The 24,785-nt window shown below is 38.2% G+C and overlaps 1 protein-coding gene across 2 annotated transcripts; it reads right to left on the bottom strand.

The window, feature by feature from the left end:
- Positions 1 to 7,654: 7,654 nt before the first annotated feature.
- On the bottom strand, positions 7,655 to 14,124 carry LOC147327289 (anionic trypsin-2-like). Of its 2 annotated transcripts, XM_086294903.1 has the most exons (6): positions 14,035 to 14,124; positions 13,537 to 13,729; positions 13,211 to 13,417; positions 9,098 to 9,159; positions 8,690 to 8,829; positions 7,655 to 8,596 (listed from the first exon to the last, which is right to left on the bottom strand). In XM_086294903.1, the coding sequence occupies exons 1-6, from the start codon at positions 14,078 to 14,080 to the stop codon at positions 8,438 to 8,440; spliced, it is 807 nt and encodes a 268-aa protein (XP_086151029.1). In that variant the 5' UTR covers positions 14,081 to 14,124; the 3' UTR covers positions 7,655 to 8,437. The 2 variants fall into 2 exon arrangements, with proteins under 2 accessions (XP_086151029.1, XP_086151027.1); XM_086294901.1 differs by lacking the exon at positions 14,035 to 14,124 and having other exon boundaries at positions 13,537 to 13,787.
- Positions 14,125 to 24,785: the final 10,661 nt, after the last annotated feature.

Raw genomic sequence — 24,785 nt, forward strand, 5'->3', positions numbered from 1 at the left:
AAACTATCATTGATGAATTTTTTAAAAATATATATTTTTACTCCTCCACATTTGGGGGGGCGGAGCCCGAGCGCCCCCTATGGGCCAGCCGCCACTGTCACAGACTAACAAAAACAACAGTTTACAAGTGAAGTTAAATTTAGTCTCTTTACATTTTTGTGCCACTTATATAAAAAGGTAAAACAGTGGCAAGTTTTGGGTTTGCAGGAGCTGTTTTACCTCCAGTCTGCCTGCAGATGGTTAGCAGCTGCTAACGTTTATCTCTGTTAGTAAAATGTCTTCTCCTGCCGTTGGCTTATCAAACAGAGGCGAGGTGGTGTTGTACATTAACTTATACTCCCTCAGAGTGCGTTCGATTCAATTTGCATTGTTATAACAGTGAACACATTATTATAAGCTGCTCTTTTTATGACTGGGATTTTGCACACAAACACAATAATTTACTTTGACTACAAACATGTGGCCACATAATTTTATTTAACCCATTTTTAAAAGCTTGACTCTGATCCCTGGATTGTCTTGCAAAATACTACACAAGATATTTTGTAAGTTGTTCTTATATAAACTTTCAGGATTTTATTGGTGATGACAGATTATATTGACTGATTGTTCTGGAAGGACAGACAAATAAAAACTGGAGGATGCTGAGTAGAGAGGGTGGATGTGAGATGAGGCAGTAAGAAAGTAGGTGGATAATAGAAACTAATAATAAGATCATCAAGAGTTAATTCATTTGATTAGTTTCATTATTTTTATCTTACTGTTTTGTTTTTAGTGAAGGGATGATTAAAATTACACTTTCAGCAGTGATTAGTAAAGAAAATGAGAAGCTGTTGTGTTTCAGTGTGACCACACAGGGGCAGTGCTGTATAAATGTTGTGTTATCTTACCAGGCATGGTCTCTTTATAAATGCCCAACAGAGCAACAAAATGACTTTAATTATATGCTCTGTGGTCAGTTGTCAGTTTGGTTTACTTGATACAAACCGTCTCCTCTCAGATCTCAGAGGACTGATGTCTCATAATGGGTCCCTGCATTAGTGTGATGGAGTGTCTGTAGTCAAAATCAACTGATTTTGTTTTTCTTCAAAAAACAGAAACTTCTGACTGACTGATGGCTGATCTTCTCTGTTCCCCACAGATTTGCCAACTACTCAGCTAATGTGATGGTGGACAGGAAACCTGGGCTCTAATGTCAATTATTTGTTTTCAAATCATATAATATATTCAAAGCACTTGAGTTATTCCTAAGAGATCGAACTTAGAGATAGATCCACCTTTTTCCTCATCGCCACATCATAAACTTCATGTAAAACACTGACCATAGCTGACACATATTCTCAGCACAGTCAGACATTTAAGACTAAACAGCACAAGGTGGAGGAGAAGTGAGAGTCAAACATTTGAGTAAAAGTATTATATTTGAAATTTCCACCAACTCTATTTCTGTGTTTGCAGTGCTGTGTTTACTCAGTGGATCTAGATCAGGGGTGTCCAATTCGAATCCTCGAGGGCCGGTGTTCTGAAACTTTTACATGTGCCCCTGCTGAATACAATTAGAAGGTCATTAGCAAGACTGTATAGAACAGGGGTGGGCAATTCCAGGCCTCGAGGGCCGGTGTCCTGCGGGTTTTAGATCTCATCTTGGGTCAACACACCTGAATCACATGATTAGTTCATTACCAGGCCTCTGGAGAACTACAGGACATGTTGAGGAGCTAATTTAGCCATTTAAATCAGCTGTGTTGGTTCAAGGACACATCTAAAACCTGCAGGGACACCGGCCCTTGAGGCCTGGAGTTGCCCACCCCTGGTATTGAACCTGACCTGAACACCTCAGCGTGCAGTCAAGTTCTATAGTCTTGCTAATGACATCACTTCCCTCCCTCTTTTTAAGTCCAGACTCAAAACTCACCTATCCACATTAGCCTGTTCCCCATCAATTTTTCCATCCCGCTACTTTAATTTATTTTATTTTTTACTCAACTTTTCTAATAACTTGTTGTTATTATTTTGTAAATTGTTATGTTTGTTGTTGTTATTGCTTGTGTGCAGTGTCCTTGAGTGTTTTGAAAGGCGCTTTCTTAAATAAAATGTATTATTATTAGTAGTAGTAGTAGTTTTAGTAGTATTAGTATTATGTTATTTCAGGACACCAGCCTTCAAGTTTTGATGCCTTTTTTTGTCACCTGCATTCCAGATGGTCAAATTCTGTGTTTTCTAATATGTAGAGTGTCTCTGCTCTCTGTCACACTCTGGGATGAATCACAGCTTCCATTATTAGTTTACAGTTTGTGTTTCTCATTAAACTTTGCATTATTTAGCACCATTTTCTATTTCTAAGCTTTATCACAATATCTGTTCATTTAACCATATTTGCACTAAAATGCTGTTATACAAGAATCCATTTCAAGCCTGGGAGACCTTAGAGAATATGACAAACATTGTTGTGTTTTTGTCTGCATCTTTTTGGAGCATCTCAAGATTTTGTGATCTTTTCCGATGCCATAATACTTGAAAGATGGTGTGCATGTTTCTTCAGGAAAAACAAGCTTTAACACAAACTGAATGTGCTGATGTTACAGTGATGATGTGTCCTCAGTCATATTGTTCAACAATGTCTCCCTCAGCTGGACTGGTGAAAATTAGCAGACAGGAAATAAGGCTACGTTCACACTGCAGGCGAAAGCGCATCAAATCCGATTTTTTTGACCCTATGCGACCCATATCCGATCATGGTATGACAGTGTGAACGGCACAAATCCGATATTTTCAAATCCGATCTGGGTCACTTTCGTATGTGGTACTGAATCCGATACATATCCGATGTTTCAGAAAGCGACTGCTGTGTGAATGGTCATTTCGCATTAAATCCGTCTTTTACGTCACTGACACAAGACAGACGCCAATTATCAGCGTCGGAGAAGCGCCCGATAAGACATTGCGAACGCTTCCTGGCCATCCAGTGTAGATGTTAGTGAAACTGTTGGGAAGACAACGTTGGAGAAACGTGAACATTTTATTTGTACTGTATAATCTGTAGATTCTGACAGAAATCTGCAACTATCCTTTGAAGCACCGCTCCTCTAAAACAGCAATAAGGATAATTATTAGGTTATTTACATTATTATGTAAATAACAAAATAACTTAAAGCAAAAATTGGGAAACGTAAAGTCGGAAGTCTTTATATTAACGGCCATCAGTCAAACAATATTGTTTGCTCAGGGTATAACCGGAGTGCGTTGTGTGTGACGTCTTCTTTTGCGCATGCGGGCCGCTTTTAGCATTCACACTAGAGCGCGTTTGCTGTTGCATTTTATTTGTAGTGTGAACACGCAGACAAAAAAATCGGATTTGATCAAAAAATCGGAATTGAGCATTAAGACCTGCAGTGTGAACGTAGCCTAAGTGTCCCCTTCAGTCTGGGCAGAATGAAGTGTTTAACCCTTTAAGACCTACCACAGAACCAAGTCTGCCAGAGCTTATATTATATTTTTACATGTTGTAGTGCCATTTTTGGGAGCATTTCAAGTTGCTATACATCAATACAACCATTACAGCCTAAATGTTAATAATATGCATGCATTAAGTGCATAGTAATTACATAAATTGCAAAAAATTGCAATAAACTACAAAAAAATTGAAAATCGTTTTTGTTTTTTAACATATATTTCTAGTTAGAGAAATTTAAGAGGCTTATCCCTCAAAACTGTAAATACAAAAAAGTTGCACAAACAAGTTTCCCACCACAGGAAATTTATTTTGAGTGTCTTCATAGTTTTATTTTTGAAATACACCAATTTCTATACACTGCAGGAAAAACGAAAATAAATATTATAGTGCAAATTTGCAAAAAAGCAGCATATGCATCAAAATAAACTATTTCCAGCAGTGCAATATGAGTCCTAAGCATCCCAGAAACGACAGAGAAAGTCATAAAGTCAAACATAACTTTTAAAAACACCAGTATAGGCTCATGAGGCCTTGGTGGTAAAAAACTACATTTCCGCGACAATGATGTCACTTCCGGTTTCGGGCAGGACATGACGGACATGCGATAGTTTGTGCTGATGGACGTAGGAAGTGTTATGAACAGCTGATCGGATCGGCAAAGCCTGTTTCTGGAATATTATGGGTTTTTTTGCTGCAAGTGCTTTTTATGCAGTTTTTGCAAAGCTTTATGTGGAAGGAAACTGTGACCTAGGACAAGCTGATGCCATAAGATGTAAGTACAACTCCTCCGGTTTCATATGCAAAAACAATTATTGCGCTACCACGCTACCACGCTAGCTCACGTGGTTGCAGTGCTACCGGGATTTTAAAATAGTTACGCAAAATGGAGCGTGCCCGCTCTGACCGGTTTTAAAGGGTTAAATGAACTGGTTAAATATTGATGTTGAATTTCTTATTGACTTTTCGTAGTGGTGTATCCATTTGTCTTTTTATCTCTGATTGTTCTGTTTAGGATCATAAGAATAAATCGTTTTGACCAATGATGTTGTGTGACATTGTGAGCTAAAAAGTTCAGCACTTTTTTAAAGCACTCTTACTATTTTGTTAGTTATACTCCAAAACATTGTTTGAATTTATGAACTTATGATGTTTTCAGTGTTTTGGATCAGGTCAGCTGAGAAAAGTTCAGACAAGTCGATGACGATGTGAAATCATGTTTGAGATTTCAAATCAATATTTCAGGTCATGTATCAAGTAAAAAGTCACTAAAGGCAGTTCAAGTCTGTTTGGTGCTTCATCCCCAAGATTTTATCTTCAGTTATTTTCTTGAACTGAAACTCTTATTGTTGTAAACTGCTGTGTTGGCCTCTACTTTATGTTGCAGGTTTAGAACCTGATCGCAACTAGTCTGAAGTTTACTCTGTTCTCTGTTGTGATTAATGCCAATAAAAAGTAACAATTACAAGCCTGTGTTCACTAACAGTCTGTTCAATACTTCTAGAAGATATCATCTTTCATTTCCTCACTGAGGAAAATGAATGAAGAGAGAATAAAACAGGTTTGGTTGAGAGAGCAAGTGGATGAAGAGGAAAGGGAGTGAGGAAGAAAAATAGTTAATAGTTTGTGGTGGATTTTTGTATGATATGTATAACTATGTAACTATATACACTATATGCCTATCTGCACTGAACATATATACTCTAATTTTCACTGTAACTTTCATGTAGCGTCTTAAGCACAGGGTTTTCGGGAGGAGCCGTGCTGCTCTCTGATAGGAAGCAGGACCATGCTCTCCTGGAGAATGGAACAACTTAAAAATTCGATTAGAGTGTTATCTATTCTAAATATCGCTTGGAAAAGTAGAGTCAGCTAGTAAAGCATGCACTTTAGAACAGCACACAGCAACACTACATCTGAGCGGACTACACCTTTCTTGGCTGCTGCCTCAAAGCACATTGTGCGCTGTCTATCTTGCGTGCTGCACAATAGCGTTTAATATTTAGTATCTACTGTTATCTACTGCTAGCTAGTTTATTGTGATGGTGCTGTATTTATCATTTTTTGTGTTTTGTTTGTTTTCTCTTCTGTTTTTTTTTCTCTCCATACAGGTGATCCAGGTGTTTTGTTTTTCTTTCTTTCTTCCCCCCTTTCTCACCGTCTCTTCTCCCCTCTGTTTTTCTTTCTCTCCCTCTCTTTCTTTCATTCTTTCTCCCTGTCCTATCCCTCAGTCATGTCTGTCCCGTTTGTAGCAACCGAAAATAAAATAAAATAAATACATAATTATAATAAAGGTCAATCAAATGGACCAATATGGCAAGGCCATGATGATCCACTCGGTAAAATAGATCCGCTTGGCATCTTTCTTGGCCTTAAGACAACAATTCTGATGGCTAAAGATCCAAACGGGACAAAAAAAAAAAAAAAGAGTCTTAAGCACAAGACATTTTGCTTCACCGTGGTTTATTAAGGTTTTACATTAACAGGACAGTTAATGCTGTCGAGAGTTTGCCTGAATAACTCATCTCCAGCTCCGGTAACTAACCTTCCCTAATACACACTCAACGTCTTTCATGCAGCACAACCAAAACAGTAACATTGTAACAGAGCACGATTAAAATATCATACAATATAATCACACACACACACACACACACACACACACACACACACACACACACACACACACACACACACACACACAGCTGATTGGCTGAAGTAGGGTTCAATAAAACTTGTTGGTTGTTGGTTTGGGCACTGCTCACCTCCACATTAAATAAACTGCTGCTCATGTGTGTTTGTAGGTTCTCAGTCATCCAGGTCATGGTTGTCTAAGGAGCCTGGAAAGAAAGCGACTTTACTTCTTTAAGGTTCTGGATGATGTTTAACTTCTTATCCAAGAAACGTCTTCACTTCATGAGCTTCCTTTGCTCATGTTATACCTCCGGGCAGTTTAATTTAATGACCATGCAGTGCAGTGCTCTCAAACACACAGCAGAGGGCGCTATGCACATTCCCTGACGTTAAGAAAAATACAAGTGGAGGAGGAAACAAACAGCAGCATTGAAAGAGAAAACTGAAGAGTTCAAAACGAGTTAATTTAGTCTCTTATTGTAATAATAAACAATATTTAAACATCACTTTGCTGCTTCACGTTAAAAGAGCTCTGTGTGCTTTTACTGCTCAGTAGGAAAATATTGATGCAATTTAAAAGACGTTGTTTTAATTAGCATTTAATGATATCTACTTTGAAATGTTTTCACTACTTCCCAGGAAATTTGAACGTGCTGCCTAATATGGAAAATGAATCATGATGAAATCCTGAAATCTATTCTCATATTAATTTTCTTTTAATGTTCTACAGGTCTAAAAATAAAAACCTCCAGTGATAATAAGCAATATAAATATATATTTTTTTAAAAACTATATGTTATAGAGCTTTGATGAGGTGAAACACATTCTCAGTTTATTGGTTATGAGAATAGTTATGACAGTGTTTACGCGAGAAGCATTAGAGTGAAATAGTTTTGTGTAACAGCAACATCTGGTTTGAGTAATAGTGTCCATGAGCTTTGTGAATATTAAAAGATTAGTTTTCACTTTGGTCTTAGAAGTATAAAAATGCAGGACTGAAGATAAGATGGAAACAATGTATTATGAGATATAAAATACATATGTTCATATGTACTATAATTTTATTTTATTTATGTTCTGTTTTGGGGGTGGGGGTTGTGTGATTAGAGTTGGGACAAAACAATGGACAGTTTCAAAAAATGCATTTTATCAACAAAACTTATTTTGATAGTTACTGTATTTATTTTAATGCCCTGTATAGTGAAGTGATTAAAAGAAAAGTTTATCTGCCACCAATGAGCCAACAGCCTCCACGTAAACATTTTCAGCCTCAACAATCAACTCAGATTTATGAAGTTTATCATGTTCAGGCCCTGCAGCTGGTTGGTGGCATGTCTGATCAGAAAGCCTTTCTGCATCTTCACAGTGTGAGTCTGAGAGTTTCTGAACAACAGCATGAGCTGCTACACACCTGACACCACATTCAAACACACACAAGCTGCAAATCTAACACAATAATTTAGACCAAACAAAAAGGTTCACAATTTGCAGTTAACATGAAGATATTCTAGAGCAGAAACAAAAGTCAAAGTCAAAGTCAAAGTCAACTTTATTTGTCGATTTCTGCCACATGTACAGGACATACGGAGAATAGAAATTGCGTTACTCTTCAATCCCTAGATAAATAGCAAATGAACATTTAAATATATTTAAATATAAAAGTGATTAAAAAATGCAAGTAAAATAATTAAAAAGTAAAAATTTAAATAAATACAATTTTACATATAACAAGAAAGCTATATAATATACAATATAATGGGTAAGTGACATTGAGTGTAAACCAGGCAGAGTAGTGCAAATAGGCAAATAGTGCAAATGGAGATTTAGTAGTGTACGGTAAGAGAAAGTGTAACAACAAAGTCTTATGAGGTAATGGCAGTCCAATGCTCCACAAAGTGACTGGTAACTGGTGCAGGCCAGTGAGTGAGTCAGAGAGTGTGTGTGTTTGTGTGTGTGTGACAGAGTTCAGTGAGACCGTGGAGGAGAGAGGGGAGAGGGGGCAGAATCGGGAGGGAGTTAAGCTTCCTGACAGCCTGATGGATGAAGCTGTCCTTCAGCCTGCTGGTCCTGGCCTGGAGACTCCGCAGTCTCCTCCCCGACGGCAGCAGCTTGAAGAAGCTTTGCATTGGGTGTGTGGGATCAGCCGCTATGCAAAGGGCTTTTTTAGTGAGACGGGTGCTGTAAATGTCCTGGAGGGAGGGGAGAGAGACACCAATGATCCTCTCTGCAGCTCTCACTATGCGTTGGAGGGTTCTATGACAGGACGCATTGCAGGCTCCAAACAACAACAACACACAGCACACAAGTTTCATGTAGAGATGATTGTTTATTCTGGATGTTATTTTCATTCAGTTATTTTCCATTACTTTTTGGATAAATTGTCTGGTTTATCCATTTCATGTAAGAACAAACATTCACAGTAACAGCTGGTACAGTACAGACACGTACACCACAGCCACTGATTACACCATAAATCATGTTGTTGTAAATCACTCCACCACCAGAATCACCCTGAGAGAGAAAAATATAGTTTGTGTTCAAGTTTCTTCCAAAAGATCTAAAACATACAGAGATGATATACAGTGATGTTAGCAGTCAACTTACCTTACGTATATCTACATTAGGTTCTTTCAGACACAGCCTGTTGTTATACGGCACATGTGAATCACATCGAGCGTTTCTGGTAGGCTCACAGTCAACAACATGCATGTTTGCACACTGGAGATGAGGTGGTTGGCCAGGGACTGGAGAAAAAAGCCAAAGAACAAAAGTCATTCATAACCTTTCAAAAACTAAAATCTTGAGGAAATTGATGTTTTGTCTTTTTTCTGGATGTTTCCAAATGATTTTTAAACAAGGAACCTGGCATACAGTATATCTACTATAAAATTTAAAATCTTTGTTTATATTACAGTAGTCAAATAAAACGCGAATGTAACTGTAAAACAGACACAGAAACCAAAATAAAGTCTAGCATAAACTGTGAAATAATTCATCAAAAAACTTTCTTACGTGTGTGGCCTGTCGCATTTACCCTATACCCACCAAGTCCTGCAACCTGAACGACGTCTCCTCTAGAAACAGACCAATAAATAATAATCAATTAATTTCAGGTCCATCCATGTGTTTTAAACATCAAATAAATTAATAAATCTCAAAATTTCAACTTTATTCTCAAAATGATCTATACTATGTTTTTTTTCTGGTCATCAAGTCGCTTCCACACAGCTTTACTAAGAAGCTTATAAACATGTTTGATTCACAAGGAAAATTCTGACACTTTCTGCTGCATTAACAACACACTGTCATTTACCTGCTACTGCCTCATGGCTTGGCTCCTTTTGTATGGGCTCAAACTGTGGTCATAAATACTTTGTACTTGTAAAGCAAATGTGTAGTTGTGAACTGAGTGTTGTAACCTTATAAACCAAAATATCTGAAAATTTTATGTTTGTGCATCTATAGATGAGAATTTTTGTGTGTGTAAAAAAGATTTACACAAGATACAATTTTTTTTAGTCAAGGTCTGCTTATAACACAAGAATGAACAAATTGAGAGCTGTTTTTTTACAGTCTTGGGATTTGGTCATCTTGATGAGCAAACAGTTCCAAGCAATGCAGAATCCATGAATTAGGCGCAATCCTCTCAGCCATAGACTGTCAGCATTAGTCAGACAGGGCAAATTAGTATGATCGCAAAAATGGGTTGACGTCAGCAGAAACCCAGCAAACATCTACTCAAAATGTAAAAATACACTCAAAATAAAAGTTGAAGAGATGTTGCAGATCTTGCTACAGTGTTGCTTTGAGTTATGTCTTTATGTCTAATGTGTTAAGTTGTGTTAAGCATATTAGATGGTGTTTAAAAAAACAAAACAAAGATACATGTGGTTACAGAGGCTCTTAACCTTCCTGCGATTTTATTTTAAGTGTTCGAGATGTTGCCTTCCCATCAACTCAAAGCAGGCTGGCCATTCTGATATCTGGCACTGACGAAGCATTTTCATCCAGAAAACTGCGACTCACTGGATATTTTACTTTTTCATGCCACTTTCTGTATACCCTAGAGATGGTTGTGTGTGTGTGTGCTATAAATAATATAAAAATATATAACAGCAAATTACAACGCTGGTGTTGCAAATCAAAGAAAAGTTGCAGAAACATTATGATTTGATCATCACTGTGCTATTGGTGCTGCTGTTTTTAATCTAACATGACAGCCACAAATTGGAGATCTGAAACTTTAAACGGCGTACATTTAAAACAGGTCACTCACTGTTTTCAATGCCCATAGCTTAATAAAGAAGGCCAGGAAGTCACTTTATTTTGGCTCCAGATCAAATTGAAATTTTATAGATTGAACAGCTGATAAATAGTTTACAAATGTAACTGATACATTTTCTAATCTGTGTTCTATTAGCTGTATTTCCAGCAGTGTGAAGCAGACTGAGGAGCAGATTCAAACCAAACCTGTTTGCTCCTAAACTGATGGTGTTAGTAATGTATGTCTTAACAAGTTGCTTATATAAAACTTATTAGTTCAGCAGACAATCTATGTCATGTTTAAAGCATACTATAAATTAAATAACTAATGAAAATTTGATGCTTCCTGCTCATTTTACACAAAAACTCTGAACATAATCTCAACAGGAGCATATTTCCATGGTGATCTTACCAGGTAACAAGAGAGCCACCTGAAACACTGGAAACTTAGAAATTAGGCTCAGCGTGCATCACTAACAGATTAACCTTGCTTCACTGTCCACCACTCTGAAGCCAGTCGCCCAGAAGAGGGAGACTAAATTCTGAAAAGGCTGCCAACCCAGTACATCATAATAATATGCTAAAAATACAGAAATGTTATTGAAGTTGTGTGATTGGGACGGAGATTTTCTCTTTAGAGGGAATGAATGAAAATGATAATCATTTATTTTAAACTGGTATTAGTATGTTTATTATTACTATATTATATTATTTTTCTTAAATGGTCCTATTTTATATTCATTCATGTTTCATATTCCACTTGTTGAATGAAATTCACTGTCTAAAAGACACAGAAATACTATTTTTAATGTTGTTAATGATGTTAATGTGTACAGTATAACGTGTCACGGTTCTGGGTCATTTTGACCCAGCATTTGCAGTTTGTTATATTTTTATGTATTATGGTTTTTATGTCTTCTGATTGTCTTGTTTTAATTCCATGTTTCAGTTTATTCTGGTTTAGGGTTTTGTTCTTAGGTTTTATGTCTTGTGCCCTCGTACTTTGTGTAGGTTTAGTTCAGTGTCAAATCTGCGCCTTTGTGGATTGTTTCCTGTTTTACTTTGGAGGTCCATGTCTTATGTCAGTGTATTCAGTTTTGCTTCCCCCTGTCTCGTTACTAGGGATGGGTATCGAAAACTGGTTCTTGTTGAGAACTGGTTCCCACTGTTTCAATTCCTTGGACTTGTTTGCCATTTTTGCAAACGATTCCCTTATCGATTCCAGTCGCCCCGAATGACATCACCACGTTGCGGAGCGTCATTTACCTGGCAGGAAACATGGCGGCTCAAACGCTCAAAAGTTTGGTTATACTTTACGAGAACGGATGACAACGGGGCAACTTGCAAAGTAGATATTTCATTTAAGGGAGGAAACACTACGAATATGCAAAAGCATTTGCTCACAAAATACACGATAACCTTAAATGAATGTCGCTTCTTTAATTCCGCTCCAGACTCGTGAATCTCAACCCAGCAGCAGCGGTAACGTTTGCACGTCCTCTCCTGTTAATGCGGCAGGTAAATAATCAACTAACAGCGCATATTATGTTAGCGCGATCTGCCTTATTACAAAACCTGCCATTACTGTGCATTTAGGTGACCATGATGAGAGAGACAGACAGAGTCTGGCTCAGATGCTGGCAGTTCTCGCTGCAGTCTACTGGTAGCGTCTCCTTTCAGGCCAGGATAGACGAATGTCACCGAGCAGTGACTAAGTTTGTGGTCAAAGGCTTGCACCCATTTGCCGCAGCAGATGCCCCCGATTTTCGGTAAGTGAATGTGTTTAATTGTAGGCAGGGACATTACTGGATATTCTTGTGTAATTGCTACAGAATAATTTATGTTATACTTTGTTATTGCTACAGAAGAATATTTATTTTATTATTTTACATTTACAATGTTTTTTCCTGGGGACCCTGTGACACCCCATTGAAGAGCCGTAGGCTGTGGATCTCTTAAGATCTCACTGTTGGGTTTGTAAGGCCATGTTACTCCTAAATTTCTATCTTGTTCAAAGAGAAGATATAAAACAAAGTTCTAAGCTATTCGACTTTAGTGTTCTCCTTTTTTAAAAAGAATCGATAAAGAATCGAATCGTTAAACAGAATCGAAAATGGAATCAGAATCGTGAAAATCTTATCAATACCCATCCCTACTCGTTACCCCTAATTTCTCCCAGCTGCGTCTCCCTCCTGTTTCCCATTCCCTGATTACGCCTCTGTGTATATAAGCCCTGTGTTTTCCTTTGCTCGCTGTTGTGTTGTATCCTCAGAATTGCCTATGTGTTCTTGTCATACCATTCTCAGTTTGGTTTATGTTTTGTTTCATGCCAGCAATAAAGCTGAGGTTCTTTGAGTTTGCCATTCATTCTCTATGAGTCCTGTATTTTGGGTCCTCATCCCTGCCTGAGGCACCTCAGGCCTGCCACAGAGCCCTGACATAAAGAAAAGTTGGAAGGATTGTACTTGTTATTCAATAGTGGTGCAATCCCACAAAAACATTATGCTTGCTGAGGGAGTTTGTCATTGCTGTTGTTTATGTTTAAACTCCTTCTTTAGTGTAATGTAAGTTTTTACTGTGATATTGTGTTGATTGAGCTGTCCCATATGGAAAAGCAATAGAGAAAACTTATAAAAGACTAGCAGATTTGGCCTACTTCATATAGTGAATCATATAAGGCTGATATGGTTTACTCATGAAAGTGGCCACTTTCATATATTGTTTTAGTAAGTATCCAAAACATACAAGTTTCATTTATATTCAACATTGTGAATAAAGAAATATCATAATACAAATAAATAAAAATAAAAAAGTGGAAAAGTCAGAAAGGATTCAGACTTATTAGGTAAGCGCACAACTTACATGTTGGGAGGATTTGCACAGTCCGGTAAGGCAACGGTTTTCCTGCCTGGTTGTGGAGGAATTTCCAGTAGCATGATGTCATCAATCGTATTTGTGCCCACAAACACTGGTCCACTTGTGACTTTCACGTTTTTTTGTTTTTTTAAAAATGGTAATAACTTTGTCCACCATGGACTTGGATGAATTCCTAAAATTGCATACATATCCCTGCACAAGGAGAAATGGGTGTTAGTGACTGTAATTAGTGAACATGAGCATAAGAAATGCTATCTTTATTTTTAAATTCTTATAAAACTCAATTTTAAGTCAAACTGTTATTTATTCACCATCCAGGTTCATCTATCCAGCAGTGGGCTGCAGTCAGAATCCACCGTTCATGGATCAGTGAGCCACCACAGAGACTTTCATGTGTTGCACTGGTTGCCTTTAGTTTCACGTGATACTGACGCTCAGTGTCTGGACACTTGTGGCCTCCATAGATCCTTTTGTGCAAATCTACTCCTGTGCTGACTGTGATGCCTGAAAAAGAAAATAATTTACTCACAACTGGTTGTTTCTTCCATCTGAAGAACAACATATTCTTTCTAGCTATTATACTTGCAGAAATGTGTCTGCAAATTGATGAAAAGAAGAAAAAGTACAATCATACTGTAGAGACAGTGTTCCTGATACTGTAACATTCTGACAAATGTATAATAACTGATATCAAAGCAGAGACAAAGAAGAACAAAAACAGTATCTGGTGGTTTAGTGAAAACCTAAATAATCCTTTAGTAACACAGAATTTGTCACAACCTGAGAAATAAGTGCAATATTTCACTCACCAACACACAGAAGAAGAAGAAGCTTCAGATGAGCCATTGCTGTCATTCAGCTTGCAGTGAATGCTGTGCTGGGACCTTTTAAGCCTGTTCTCACTGTGCTGGTGGCCATAGAGCCACCAATCACAGAGCATAATTTTATCACAAAACCCCATTGGTTGGGACATTCTTCATGCAAATTTTAAATATGACTTTATCTTTTTTTTACGTGTTGCATGTCATTAATTAGTATTTTTCTCTCAAACACTCCAGACATAAATAAGATAAGTTTCTTTTTTAATATATATATATATTAATATATATTTTTTCAACATATGTATCCAAATATGTGAATACATCTTTAATGTGCAACTTGTTAGTTTCGCTAAAAGAATTATTAAAATTTTGTTTTGTTAAAATAAATATGATGGATGTTGAACGCCAAAATGTCTGGTAAAGTTTTTAAAAAGCAAAAGATAAATGAGCATTGCTTCCATTCTCTTCCACTTTATCAGAGTTGAGGGGGGCGGGTCTGGAGCCTATCCCAGCTATCATAGGGCGAGAGGCGGGTTAGACCATGGATAGTCTATCAAAGGCCTAACACAAAGAAACAACCATTCACACGTATGGGCAAGTGAGAATCATCAATTAAGCTAACCCCACTGCCTGCATTCTTTAGATGCTGAGTACGTGAAGAGAACCCACGCAAACACGGGGAGAGCATGCACACACAGATTCAAACTCAGGGCTTTCTTGCTGGCAACGGTGCTGACCACTGTGCCACCATGCTGCCAAACAAACATTCTCATTAAACTTGGATGCACCAGTGGAATCACTGTTAGGAAATTTAGGAGTAAAGTAATCTATTTCTGTGCCCCACTCAGGCATTGACCCATGTGCCTGTTCATCTTAGCCGCTATGATTCCTAACAGGAGCTTCAATGTGGTGCTGAGGCAGGTTATTGGTCGGTAGTTGAATGGGGCCGGTCCCTTCTGGGGTTCCTTGAGGATCAGGACTGTCCGGCCTTCAGTTAGCCATTCCAGGTGTCTCTCATTGACTAGCAGCTGGTTCATTTGTGCTGCTGCCAGACACTCATGGAGTGCAGTCAGCTTCTTCAGCCAGTAGGCATGAACTATATCGGGGCCTGGTGCTATCCAACTCTTCATACTGGAGACCCTTTCTTGCCACTGTAATGGTTATTGGACAGTGCTTAAGGAGGTTGCTGTGGTCTGCTCTCAGATCCACTAGCTACTGAGCATTGCTGTGTCTAGACTTACATCTGATTGCCTATCCTGCCCCATGTCATGCTAGCAGCAGAGTTTCACTGTTACAGTTCAGTGTATTTTCCCGGGCTGCAGATCCTGAAGAACACTGTGTAATGTAAATATACAGCATGTAGGACTCCTCCAGGATGGAACATCAACACGTGCCACTGCCAGAAGACACGTGTTGATGCCTTCTATGGACAGGGTCATAAAAGGTCCTTAACCCATCAGGACCAGTACAGTTTCCTCCTTTGTACAAGGAAGAACAGGAGTCCCAACAGAATCTTACAAAATGAACTCCAGCTGGTCACTGGTGTGAAGTTCTCTGACCAAACAATCAGAAACAGACTTCATGAGGGTGGCCTGAGGGCCCAGTCTTCTGATGTGCCCTGTGCTCACTGTCTGCCACCGTGGAGCCTGATTAGCATTTGTCATAGAATAGGAGAGTTGACAGGTCCAGTACTGGCATCCTCTGCTTTTTCACAGATAGAGCAGGTTCATCCTGAGCACATGTGACAGACATGAAAGAGTCTGGAGAATATGCTGCCTCTAACATCGTTCAGAATGACCGGTTTGGGCTCCACAGAAAGTGAAGAGATCCATTGAAAATTTACTGTAGTTTTGTTATATCATGTGAAATTTGTTCCCCATAAATATTATAAACATTAGAAATGTTCAGATTTTAATTGTGAATTTTTTTTACATGTTACAAACTAGAGATGGACCGATCCGATATTACGTATCGGTATCGGTCCGATACTGACCTAAATTACTGGATCGGATATCGGAGAAAAATAAAAAATGTAATCCGATCCATTAAATATCACGAAAGCACCTCACAAAACTTGCAACACGCCGTAACTCACCTCAGAACGTTAGCATGTCGGAGCAGTATGCATCACGTGATAGAGCGGCTGTGGCATGCGGGACCTGTCGGTGGTCTGGATAGCATGTGGAGCTTCGCTAGCAACCCGGCATTTCATCTCCGACAAAGTTATCCCGAGAGAAGTAAAGCAAGTGTGTAAGTCCATCTCTGAATGTTTGTAAAGCATTCCTGCATTAAGCTTAACAAACGATATATGGAGCGACTGCCTCTCCTGCTGCTACTTCAATCATGAAACTGCTTAACGATCAGCTGATCGGCTTTTCTGTCGCCAGTCGTGTCTCTAGTTTGCTTTTGGCCCACTTTGCACCAGAAAGAGGAAACCAGCGGCTGAACAACAGCAGCACGTTTAAGCTTGATCAGCTGTTGTTAGAATGTATTTAATGTTACTTTCTACTCCAGGATCTTTTTCTACGTAGCTGACGGCTGGTAACTGTGCAGGGGCGGATCTAGCAAAGTTTAGCCAGGGGGGCCGATAGGGCATGAACAGGGAAAAGGGGGCACAAAGACATACTTTTCTTTCTTATTCTCATTTAAAATGTCTAGCTTTTAATAAATAATTATCTGACACCCAAAGTTTTAATTTGATGTAAAATGAATAGAAGTCAATTACTGTATATAGTAACTATTAAGTCTAATATACCCTAGTAAGCTATAGTACTTTTTCCTTTGGGAAGGTACCATCTGTGCAGTCTGCAATTTTGTTGAAGAAAGATGTTGAATCTATTTAATATTTCTTGAAAAATAATTGATTTCTGTGCATTTTTTTTCACACTGCATCAAATTAAGGTTGATTACGTCGATTAAGCATCATGAGGTGGAGCGTGAGGGGTGGTTCCCTATTTTTTATTTATTTATTTTTGTTGTTGCTGGGAGTTGGAGCCCTATTAGTTAGGTTGCTTAATATTTATGCTAAGTACTCTTTAAAATACCAGAATAGGGAGGATGGTGTAGGTTTAAGTTTATTAGATTGATCAGTATTGCTGAACTATGAAATTTTTTTTTTTTGCATACAGGTATAACAGAATAGCTTTAGTGTAGTTGTTGTTTTAAACTTGAGTATGAACTTATACAAAATGCAGCAAGATATTTAAAAAACAGTTTTGTTGATTAAAAAACACTATATCGGATTCATATCGGTATCGGCAGATATTCAAATTTATGATATCGGTATCGGTATCGGACATAAAAAAGTGGTATCGTGCCATCTCTATTACAAACATTAAACCATGAATCGTGCTCTACAAGCTAGATTTCAAATGGACATAAGTGCAGACATCAGTCAGATTTATATTATATTATATGATATGATATGATATGATATGATATGATATTATATTATTATAGTCTATATATAGAGAGACTAGATTCAATAGGAGTAAAATAAATTTGAGAGAACTGAACAGGTTTATTACAACTTTACAATGGTGTGATAAACCAATGTAAATAAGATCAGATCCAGGATCACAAAAATCCAGTCTACCCGTACAGTACAGAGCAATGAACAAAATAGTTCTTACAGTTGTTTCTAAATAAAATGAAATCTCATAAAGTTTTCAAAATCAAGTACACTGTTGTTTTAACATATTTTCAGTTTCTATGAATTCGTATTGCTTTGCAGCATTACAATCAAATATATTTATAGATCCCTTTTTAGGGCATGTGTAATCAAATCATGAAATTTTTGTAACTTAATTAGTTTTAAACAACTTATTCATATGAAATAACTTATAACTGAAATGACAATGTCCCGAAAAGGCACTGAATAACAACTAAAAGAAAAGTGCATCTTGCATTATTTTGGTGCATTTGTGAAGGTGCTTAATCAAATAGACAATAAAATAAAACATAACACTCCATTTCACACACAGGTCAAGTACTCCAACTGGTTTTCGCTTTTTTTTTTTTAGACATTACAGGGTTCACACTGTTGCAGTAGTTACCACATGTAAAGTTAGCATAGGTTTTCCTGCTAGCTTATCAATTTTAGTAACTCACCATAGTTTCCAAGAGCAAAACACATAAAAAGCTTGCGTAGCTTGTTAATTGCTCTCTGTCTTGCTCTACCACTTTTAGGAGTGATAAGGGCTGCTGAAAGGCCAAAGGATGATGCAACTGTTCATCATTTTTTTAACATGGTGTTATATTGCTAACATGCTCTTAGAAACTAGTACAGGTTCCTAAGATCAGTGCAGTTTTACCTATAGTTTAAACATATTAGACTAAAATATTGTCTTTCCACTTGGGTTCCTTGGGTTAGGGTTACAGGACAGGATGTGTGTTATGTTGAGGATAGAAAGGCAAGTATGTCTGTGCACAATGTTTCTTTACAAGTGTAACTAGAACCACTAAATAACATGTAAGGATACTGTGCCCCTTCAATAAACAGAAAGATGGTGTTGAGTGTATTTTTATGATGAAAATTGTGCTTGTTGGCTCTGCTGTGTTTTACTTGCAGGAGCTACTTTACTGTAAAACTTTCTGCATTTCATTAGTAAAATAGCCTCTACTGCTGTTGGCTTATCAAACAGAGGCAAGCAGAGACAGTTTGTCACCTTCCTCGCTAAAGTTGATTAAATTTACCTCATTGTAATAACGTTCATAAACAGTAGTCGACGACAGAGAGACAAAAACGAGGTGATGAGGGAGTGAACAGGGAGTGAACAGGTTGAACACCTGGTAACAAACCGTCTATTTCTCATGACACTTCTCTCTCTCTGATTCTTTCACTGCCTGTGAAAACAAAAATTATTAGAGTTGTTTGTTAGCTTTTAAAGATTTTTATTCACTTCTGTTTGCGGGACTATTTTGGGATATTTTATTCATTAATTTACTTATTTATTCATTTTGAACTTTAATGCTGCACACTTTGTAGGAAGAGAAGGAAATTGTTGCTAATATTCTTTGTGTCAGACTGTGGCATGTATGTCAGCATAAATTCATTCAAAAGTCATGTGTACTTTTCTAAAAGGACACTCTATATGTGCACTTTTGTACAGTGGGTGCTGCACATTCTCCTGTTGTTACATCTAATCGGTTTCTTGGTGCTACATGAGTCATGCACACGAGCACCCCATTGTACTGCATGTTTATCTGAATCTATGCATATGTGTGGCTTGGAAAAGACATTCTATGACCACATTTACCTCCTGTCAGTTTTATAATAGGAAATGTGGGTGAAGACAGCGATGTGGCCTGGATGCTAGCTGGATCCAAATCCTTGAATTATAGGAAGCAGATTCCCTGGAACGTTAACTAATTTTTGGTCCATTTGTAACCGTCAGGTATTTATCAGCTTGATAAAAAGTTGATATACAAAATGAATACTTTGTCCTCCTGCAAGGTTGTGACCTCTCGCTGTCGGCATTAATGTTATAATGTCTTTGTAAAAATGCATGCTGTGGATGTTGACTTGCGAGATCTATTCTATTTATCTATCTATATTTGTTAAAGAAACATCATAAGTTCAATAACTGCAAAAGTTTGTTAAATTATCCTGATAACGACACTATAATAATAATAATAATAATAATAATAATAATAATAATAATAATAATAATAATAAATACCCTATAAATAATACACCATATATGGTGTCATTCATCATTCATTCAACATGTACACATAAGCACCCCATTGTGCGATCGCATATGTGCAATCACATATCTGTGATCTGTGATTTGGGGAAAGCAGATTACATTCCAAACTGTTCTGTGAGCTTATTATTTTGCATGTCTTATTCTACAGACTTGGAAATTTTCTCACTGAGTTTTGATTGTGAGAGAAGTTTTGTAATAAAAGTCTGCAGTGTGGCTGTGACACAGACCAAATTTGAAAAGCCAGTTCTCTTTCTTTTTGCCAGTTTTAAAACTTTAAAGTTGCAGTTTGACTAAGACGTCCCAAAGGACCCACACCTGGAGGTGACAGAAACTTTATTTATCCCCAAGCATCAGACAGGGAAAGGCAAAGGGAGTAAAATCATTTAGCTTAACATACAGGGACAGCTAGATAGATAGATCTACATATTAAATTTTAGCTGTTGTTGTACACTGTTGTAGACACTATTGAAAGCAGTGTTCTGTCGTGTTGTGTTGCCTTGACCTCACACACGTGTGCCTCCATAAAAGTGTTTTCAGTGAGTAAAGTCAAGAAAAGAAATTGTGAACAAATCCCACACACAGTAGAGACTGTTGAGGAAGTGATATTTTATATATATATATATATGTTTTTTTATTGTTTTATTTTTTTTGGGGGGGGGGTTGGAGAAATGTGCTGATCCAGTTCTTGATCCCAAGCAGATCAAATTTTACACACACTGATCAGGATAATTAAGCTGGATAGCTAGTTAGCTAGCACTTTAGTGAAGATGACTTACAGAGAATGTGCTGTTTTGACTTTTCATCCTGACTTGCAGATTGAACAAACAGATTTCAGATGAAGAAAAAGAAGAACAAAGAACAAGGAGTCACTCTCACAGAAGAAGTTGGCATTGAGCAAATGTTTGTCCACATCATAAGTTTTGCTTAGTCATCACCCAAATGTACAAAAATATTTACACATGCCAACAAATAATGAGAAATGCAATAAAGGCTGTAAATAAGTTCACAAATTGTTTTGATAACTTCCGCTGCCATGTTATAACTAAGCCAGAGTGGACACTAGTATAGATCACCAGGTTCAGTATGTGATACATATGCTGTAAAGCTATTGCTATTGCAGAAGCTTGGTACTGAATCTGCCCTGGGCCCTTTGCTGTGTTTCTTCTTCCTGCTCTCTGTCCTGGCTGTCTTTCCACTTTCAACTGACAAAGGCCCCAAAAGATATATATAAAAAAGAATTAATCCAAAGAAACTGGAAAAAAGTCAAAATGATTTGTGTCAAACAAATATTATAAAACAAAGAAATTCAAACTCTTGGGACATTTGGGATAATTCATTTAGAAAAGTACCATTCCTCTGGCATCCACGAAACTCAGACTTATCCATCGGTTGTCAAACGGAGAAGCGTGACTCATTGCTCCAGACAATACATCTGCACTTCTTTAGAGTCCAGTGTCAGTGTGCTTAACACCACCGCATCCAACATTTTGTATTTCACTTGGTGATGTGAGTCGTGAATGCAGCTGCTCAGCCATGGAAGCCCACATTCAATGAAGCTCTCTGCAACTGTTCTTGAGCTAATCTGAAGGCCACATGAAGTTTGGAGGTCTGTAGTGATTGTCTCTATTGAAAGTTGTTGACCTTTGCACACTATGCACACCAGCAGCATCCTCTGACCCCACTCTGTGATTTCATGTGTTCTACCACTTCACGGTTGAGTTGCGTTCATTCTAAGTCACTTCCACTTTGTTATAATACCACTAACAGTTGACTGTGGAATATTTAGTAGTGAGTCAATATAATGGCATCTCAGTATCACGCTGGATTTCACTGAGCTCCTGAGAGCGACCCATTCTGTCACAGATGTTTGTAGAAGCAGTGTGAATGCTTAAGTGCTTGATGTTATACACGTGTGTACATGCAAGAGACTGTAACTCAATTCAATGATTTGGATGGGTGGGTGAATAGTTTTGTCAGTGTAGTATATATACATACATGGTGATTTGGATTTCTGTGTTAATGTTGTATTTTAGTTCCTCTTGTTTACAGCGAGCTTGAGAACATCTGCTGTTTATCTTACAGATTGAAGAAGGTGATATCAGGGGAGAAAGAATACCAAGAACTAAAGTACAGACACATTACACAGAAGTGAGAAGATGTTTTTAGAAAGAGGAAATATTCTGTAATTATTCAGAGATCATTCACATAAGAATGGACAGATGTCTAGTTTACCACTAAAAGAATGTCAGAACAGAGTAAAGAGGAGCTGATGTCTGATATCCAGAGGAGAACAAAGTTACAGCAGACATCTAATGTGTCATGATTTTTGAATGCAAACTATACCTAACTATAATGTGATATTTAGAATCTCCATATAACACAGGTGTCAAACTCCAGGCCTCAAGGTCCGGTGTCCTGCAGGTTTTAGATGTATCCTTGATCCAACACAGCTGATTTAAACGGCTAAATTACCTCCTTAACGTGTCTTGCAGTTCTCCAGAAGCCTGGTAAATCATCATTTGATTCAGGTGTGTTGACCCAGGGTGTTATCTAAAACTTGCTGGACACCGGCCCTCGAGGCCTGGAGTTCGACACGCCTGCCATATAACATTATCTGTCATAGGCCGGTGAGTGGCTGTGTTTCTCCATGTTTTGGCTGTGGTTCCACCTGTGGGCGGAGCCCTCATCAGTCCACCTGGCAACTCACCTGTCCATGATCTGGGATAATCAGCAAGTAGTATTTAAGAGCAGCATTCATAACTATTCTAACCCATGCTAGAATAGGTCGCCTTAGTTTTTTATCTTCAAGTTGACTTACCTCGTTTTCCCTGTGTCCTTAGTAGCTTCCTGGATAAACCATACTCATCATTTGCAGATGCTCACTCACCTGGACACTGGTCATCTTTGGAAACAGTATTTGCTGGTTCATGCTCACAACTCCACACCTGCCTGTCTTCCTGCTGCTGCAATCCTGAATCACTGTATTATTCAGCTTGGACTGATGAATCAAACCCATCTGTCCGGACACTCACTCGGCCAAAACACTCTCCTCCTGGTCTTAAAGTAAGTCATAAAAGATCATAAAAGATCAGACTACCACATCTCATCTCGTCTCCATTCCCTGGTGCCCCTGCTAATCACTCTCTCCCTGTGTTTCAGAGACCCACGTTCGAGTTCCACACGCCATGCGCATTTCCCTCATGAACTGTTTATTTGCTGTTTTGGAAATAAAGTTTAGTTAAATCTGATTCCTGCTGTCCGTATCTGAATCTGTGTTTGGGTCCACGTTCACGTCCTGGCTTCCTGGCCCAGCTTGACAATTGTCATTTCCTACATGTTGCTAATATAAACAATGGCAGTTTAAGCACAATTTTAAAGATAAAAGATGTTTTATGAAAGTTTGACCTTATTTGACCTTGAAGAAGTGATCAGAAGTCCTAAGTCAGGGGTCGGCAACCCTGGGCATACATGCCACAGCTGGCATGCCAAGGGTTAACTGATGGCACAACCATAGCTGGACTGGCCATCAGGCATACCATTTGCCCGGTATGCCTGATGGTGATTTTTTGTTTTTATGGGCCGATGTGTTTTGGGGGGGTTTCGGTTTTTTTGTAACGGTATAAACAATGAAAGGTGGTAGATTGGCCAGATGCTGTCATGTGTTTCTTTGGTGTACTAAGAGTTTTTTCATGTGCTATGTGCAGAGGTGTTTTTCTCTGTTCTCAAACTGATCTCCCTGTTGGAGCTCAGACTGCGGGGAGTTATTTTTTTCTCCTTATCTTTCCTCATGTGGTGCATTTTCCATTGTTATACCTCTCTGACCTGTCTTCCCCATGTGATGTTTTGTGTAATGTATGTATGGTCGGAGGGTAAGATGGCACCGCCATTGCGTGCAATAGGTCGGCAGCCTTATGAAATTTCCCCTTGTGGGACTAATACAGGTATATCAATTCAATTCAATTCAATTCAATTAAGAGCAGGTAGAGAGTGCCTAGGAGTGAGAAGTGTTGGCCGTCTGAGTGTCCGGACAGATGGGTTTGATTCATCAGTCCATTCATCAGTGAATCTGCTGGACATTTGACAGGAAGTCTGTCAGCAAAAGATTAGGAGCACGTTCCTACAGCCCACTGTCATTTTAACAAACTCTAGACCATTTTTCCTGATGTATATATTCTCCTCTGGATATCTTCAGACATCAGCTCCTGTTTACTTGATATCAACTTCTTCAATCTGTAAGTCAAACAGCAGATGTTCTCAAGCTCGCTGTAAACAAAAGGAACTAAATTGCAACATTAGAAGAGAAATCCAAATCACCATGTATGTATATATACTACACTGGCAAAACTATTCACCCACCCATCCACACAGTCAGTGTGCTGCCCTGACATTAGCATTAGCTCATCTATTTGACAAACTAAGCAAGGGTCTTCCTCAGTACCTTCATGCTGATTTACCTGTGTTTATTATGCTAAAAGGAAATTATACCAAGTTTGTTTGATTGCTAATGGGCAGTTGTATTGTATTAAACATATTTAAAATGTATAAACATCTAATCCTCCCCAGCCCCCTTTTAATGCCAATTCAAATCAGTGCTGGGAATTACAGTTTACAAATAACCACATACTACAGCAACAGCATGGCTTCATCGGAGAGGAGCCTGGGTGCTGAATCGTCCAGCCTTCAGTCCAGATCTTTCACCTGTAGAGAACATTTGGCGTATCATTAAATGAAAAATACATCAAAGATGAGCACAAACTCTTTAGGTCCTGGAAACTAACACTCCAGAAACTCATAACCTCGATGCCCAGATGTCTTCAAAATGTTTTGGAAAGAGGAGATGCTACACCATGGTAAAAATGGCCCTGTTCCAACTATTGTTAGAGATGTCTGACATTTACAAATCTTTTGGAGTGTGTAGTTAGTTTGTGTTTGCCTTGTGTAGTTAATGTGTAGTTTAGTGGTTTGTTCTGTTTTGTGTGTCAAAACAGTGAGGGAACTAGTGAATGTCACAGTTGTTAGCCAAAAAGC

Source organism: Aulonocara sp. 'chitande type north' Nkhata Bay, linkage group LG6, assembly GCF_057382095.1.
Source record: "Aulonocara sp. 'chitande type north' Nkhata Bay isolate Kocher_YH1m ecotype deep benthic linkage group LG6, A_spYH_male_GT1.1, whole genome shotgun sequence".
In the NCBI taxonomy this organism is placed as follows: Eukaryota; Metazoa; Chordata; class Actinopteri; order Cichliformes; family Cichlidae; genus Aulonocara; species Aulonocara sp. 'chitande type north' Nkhata Bay.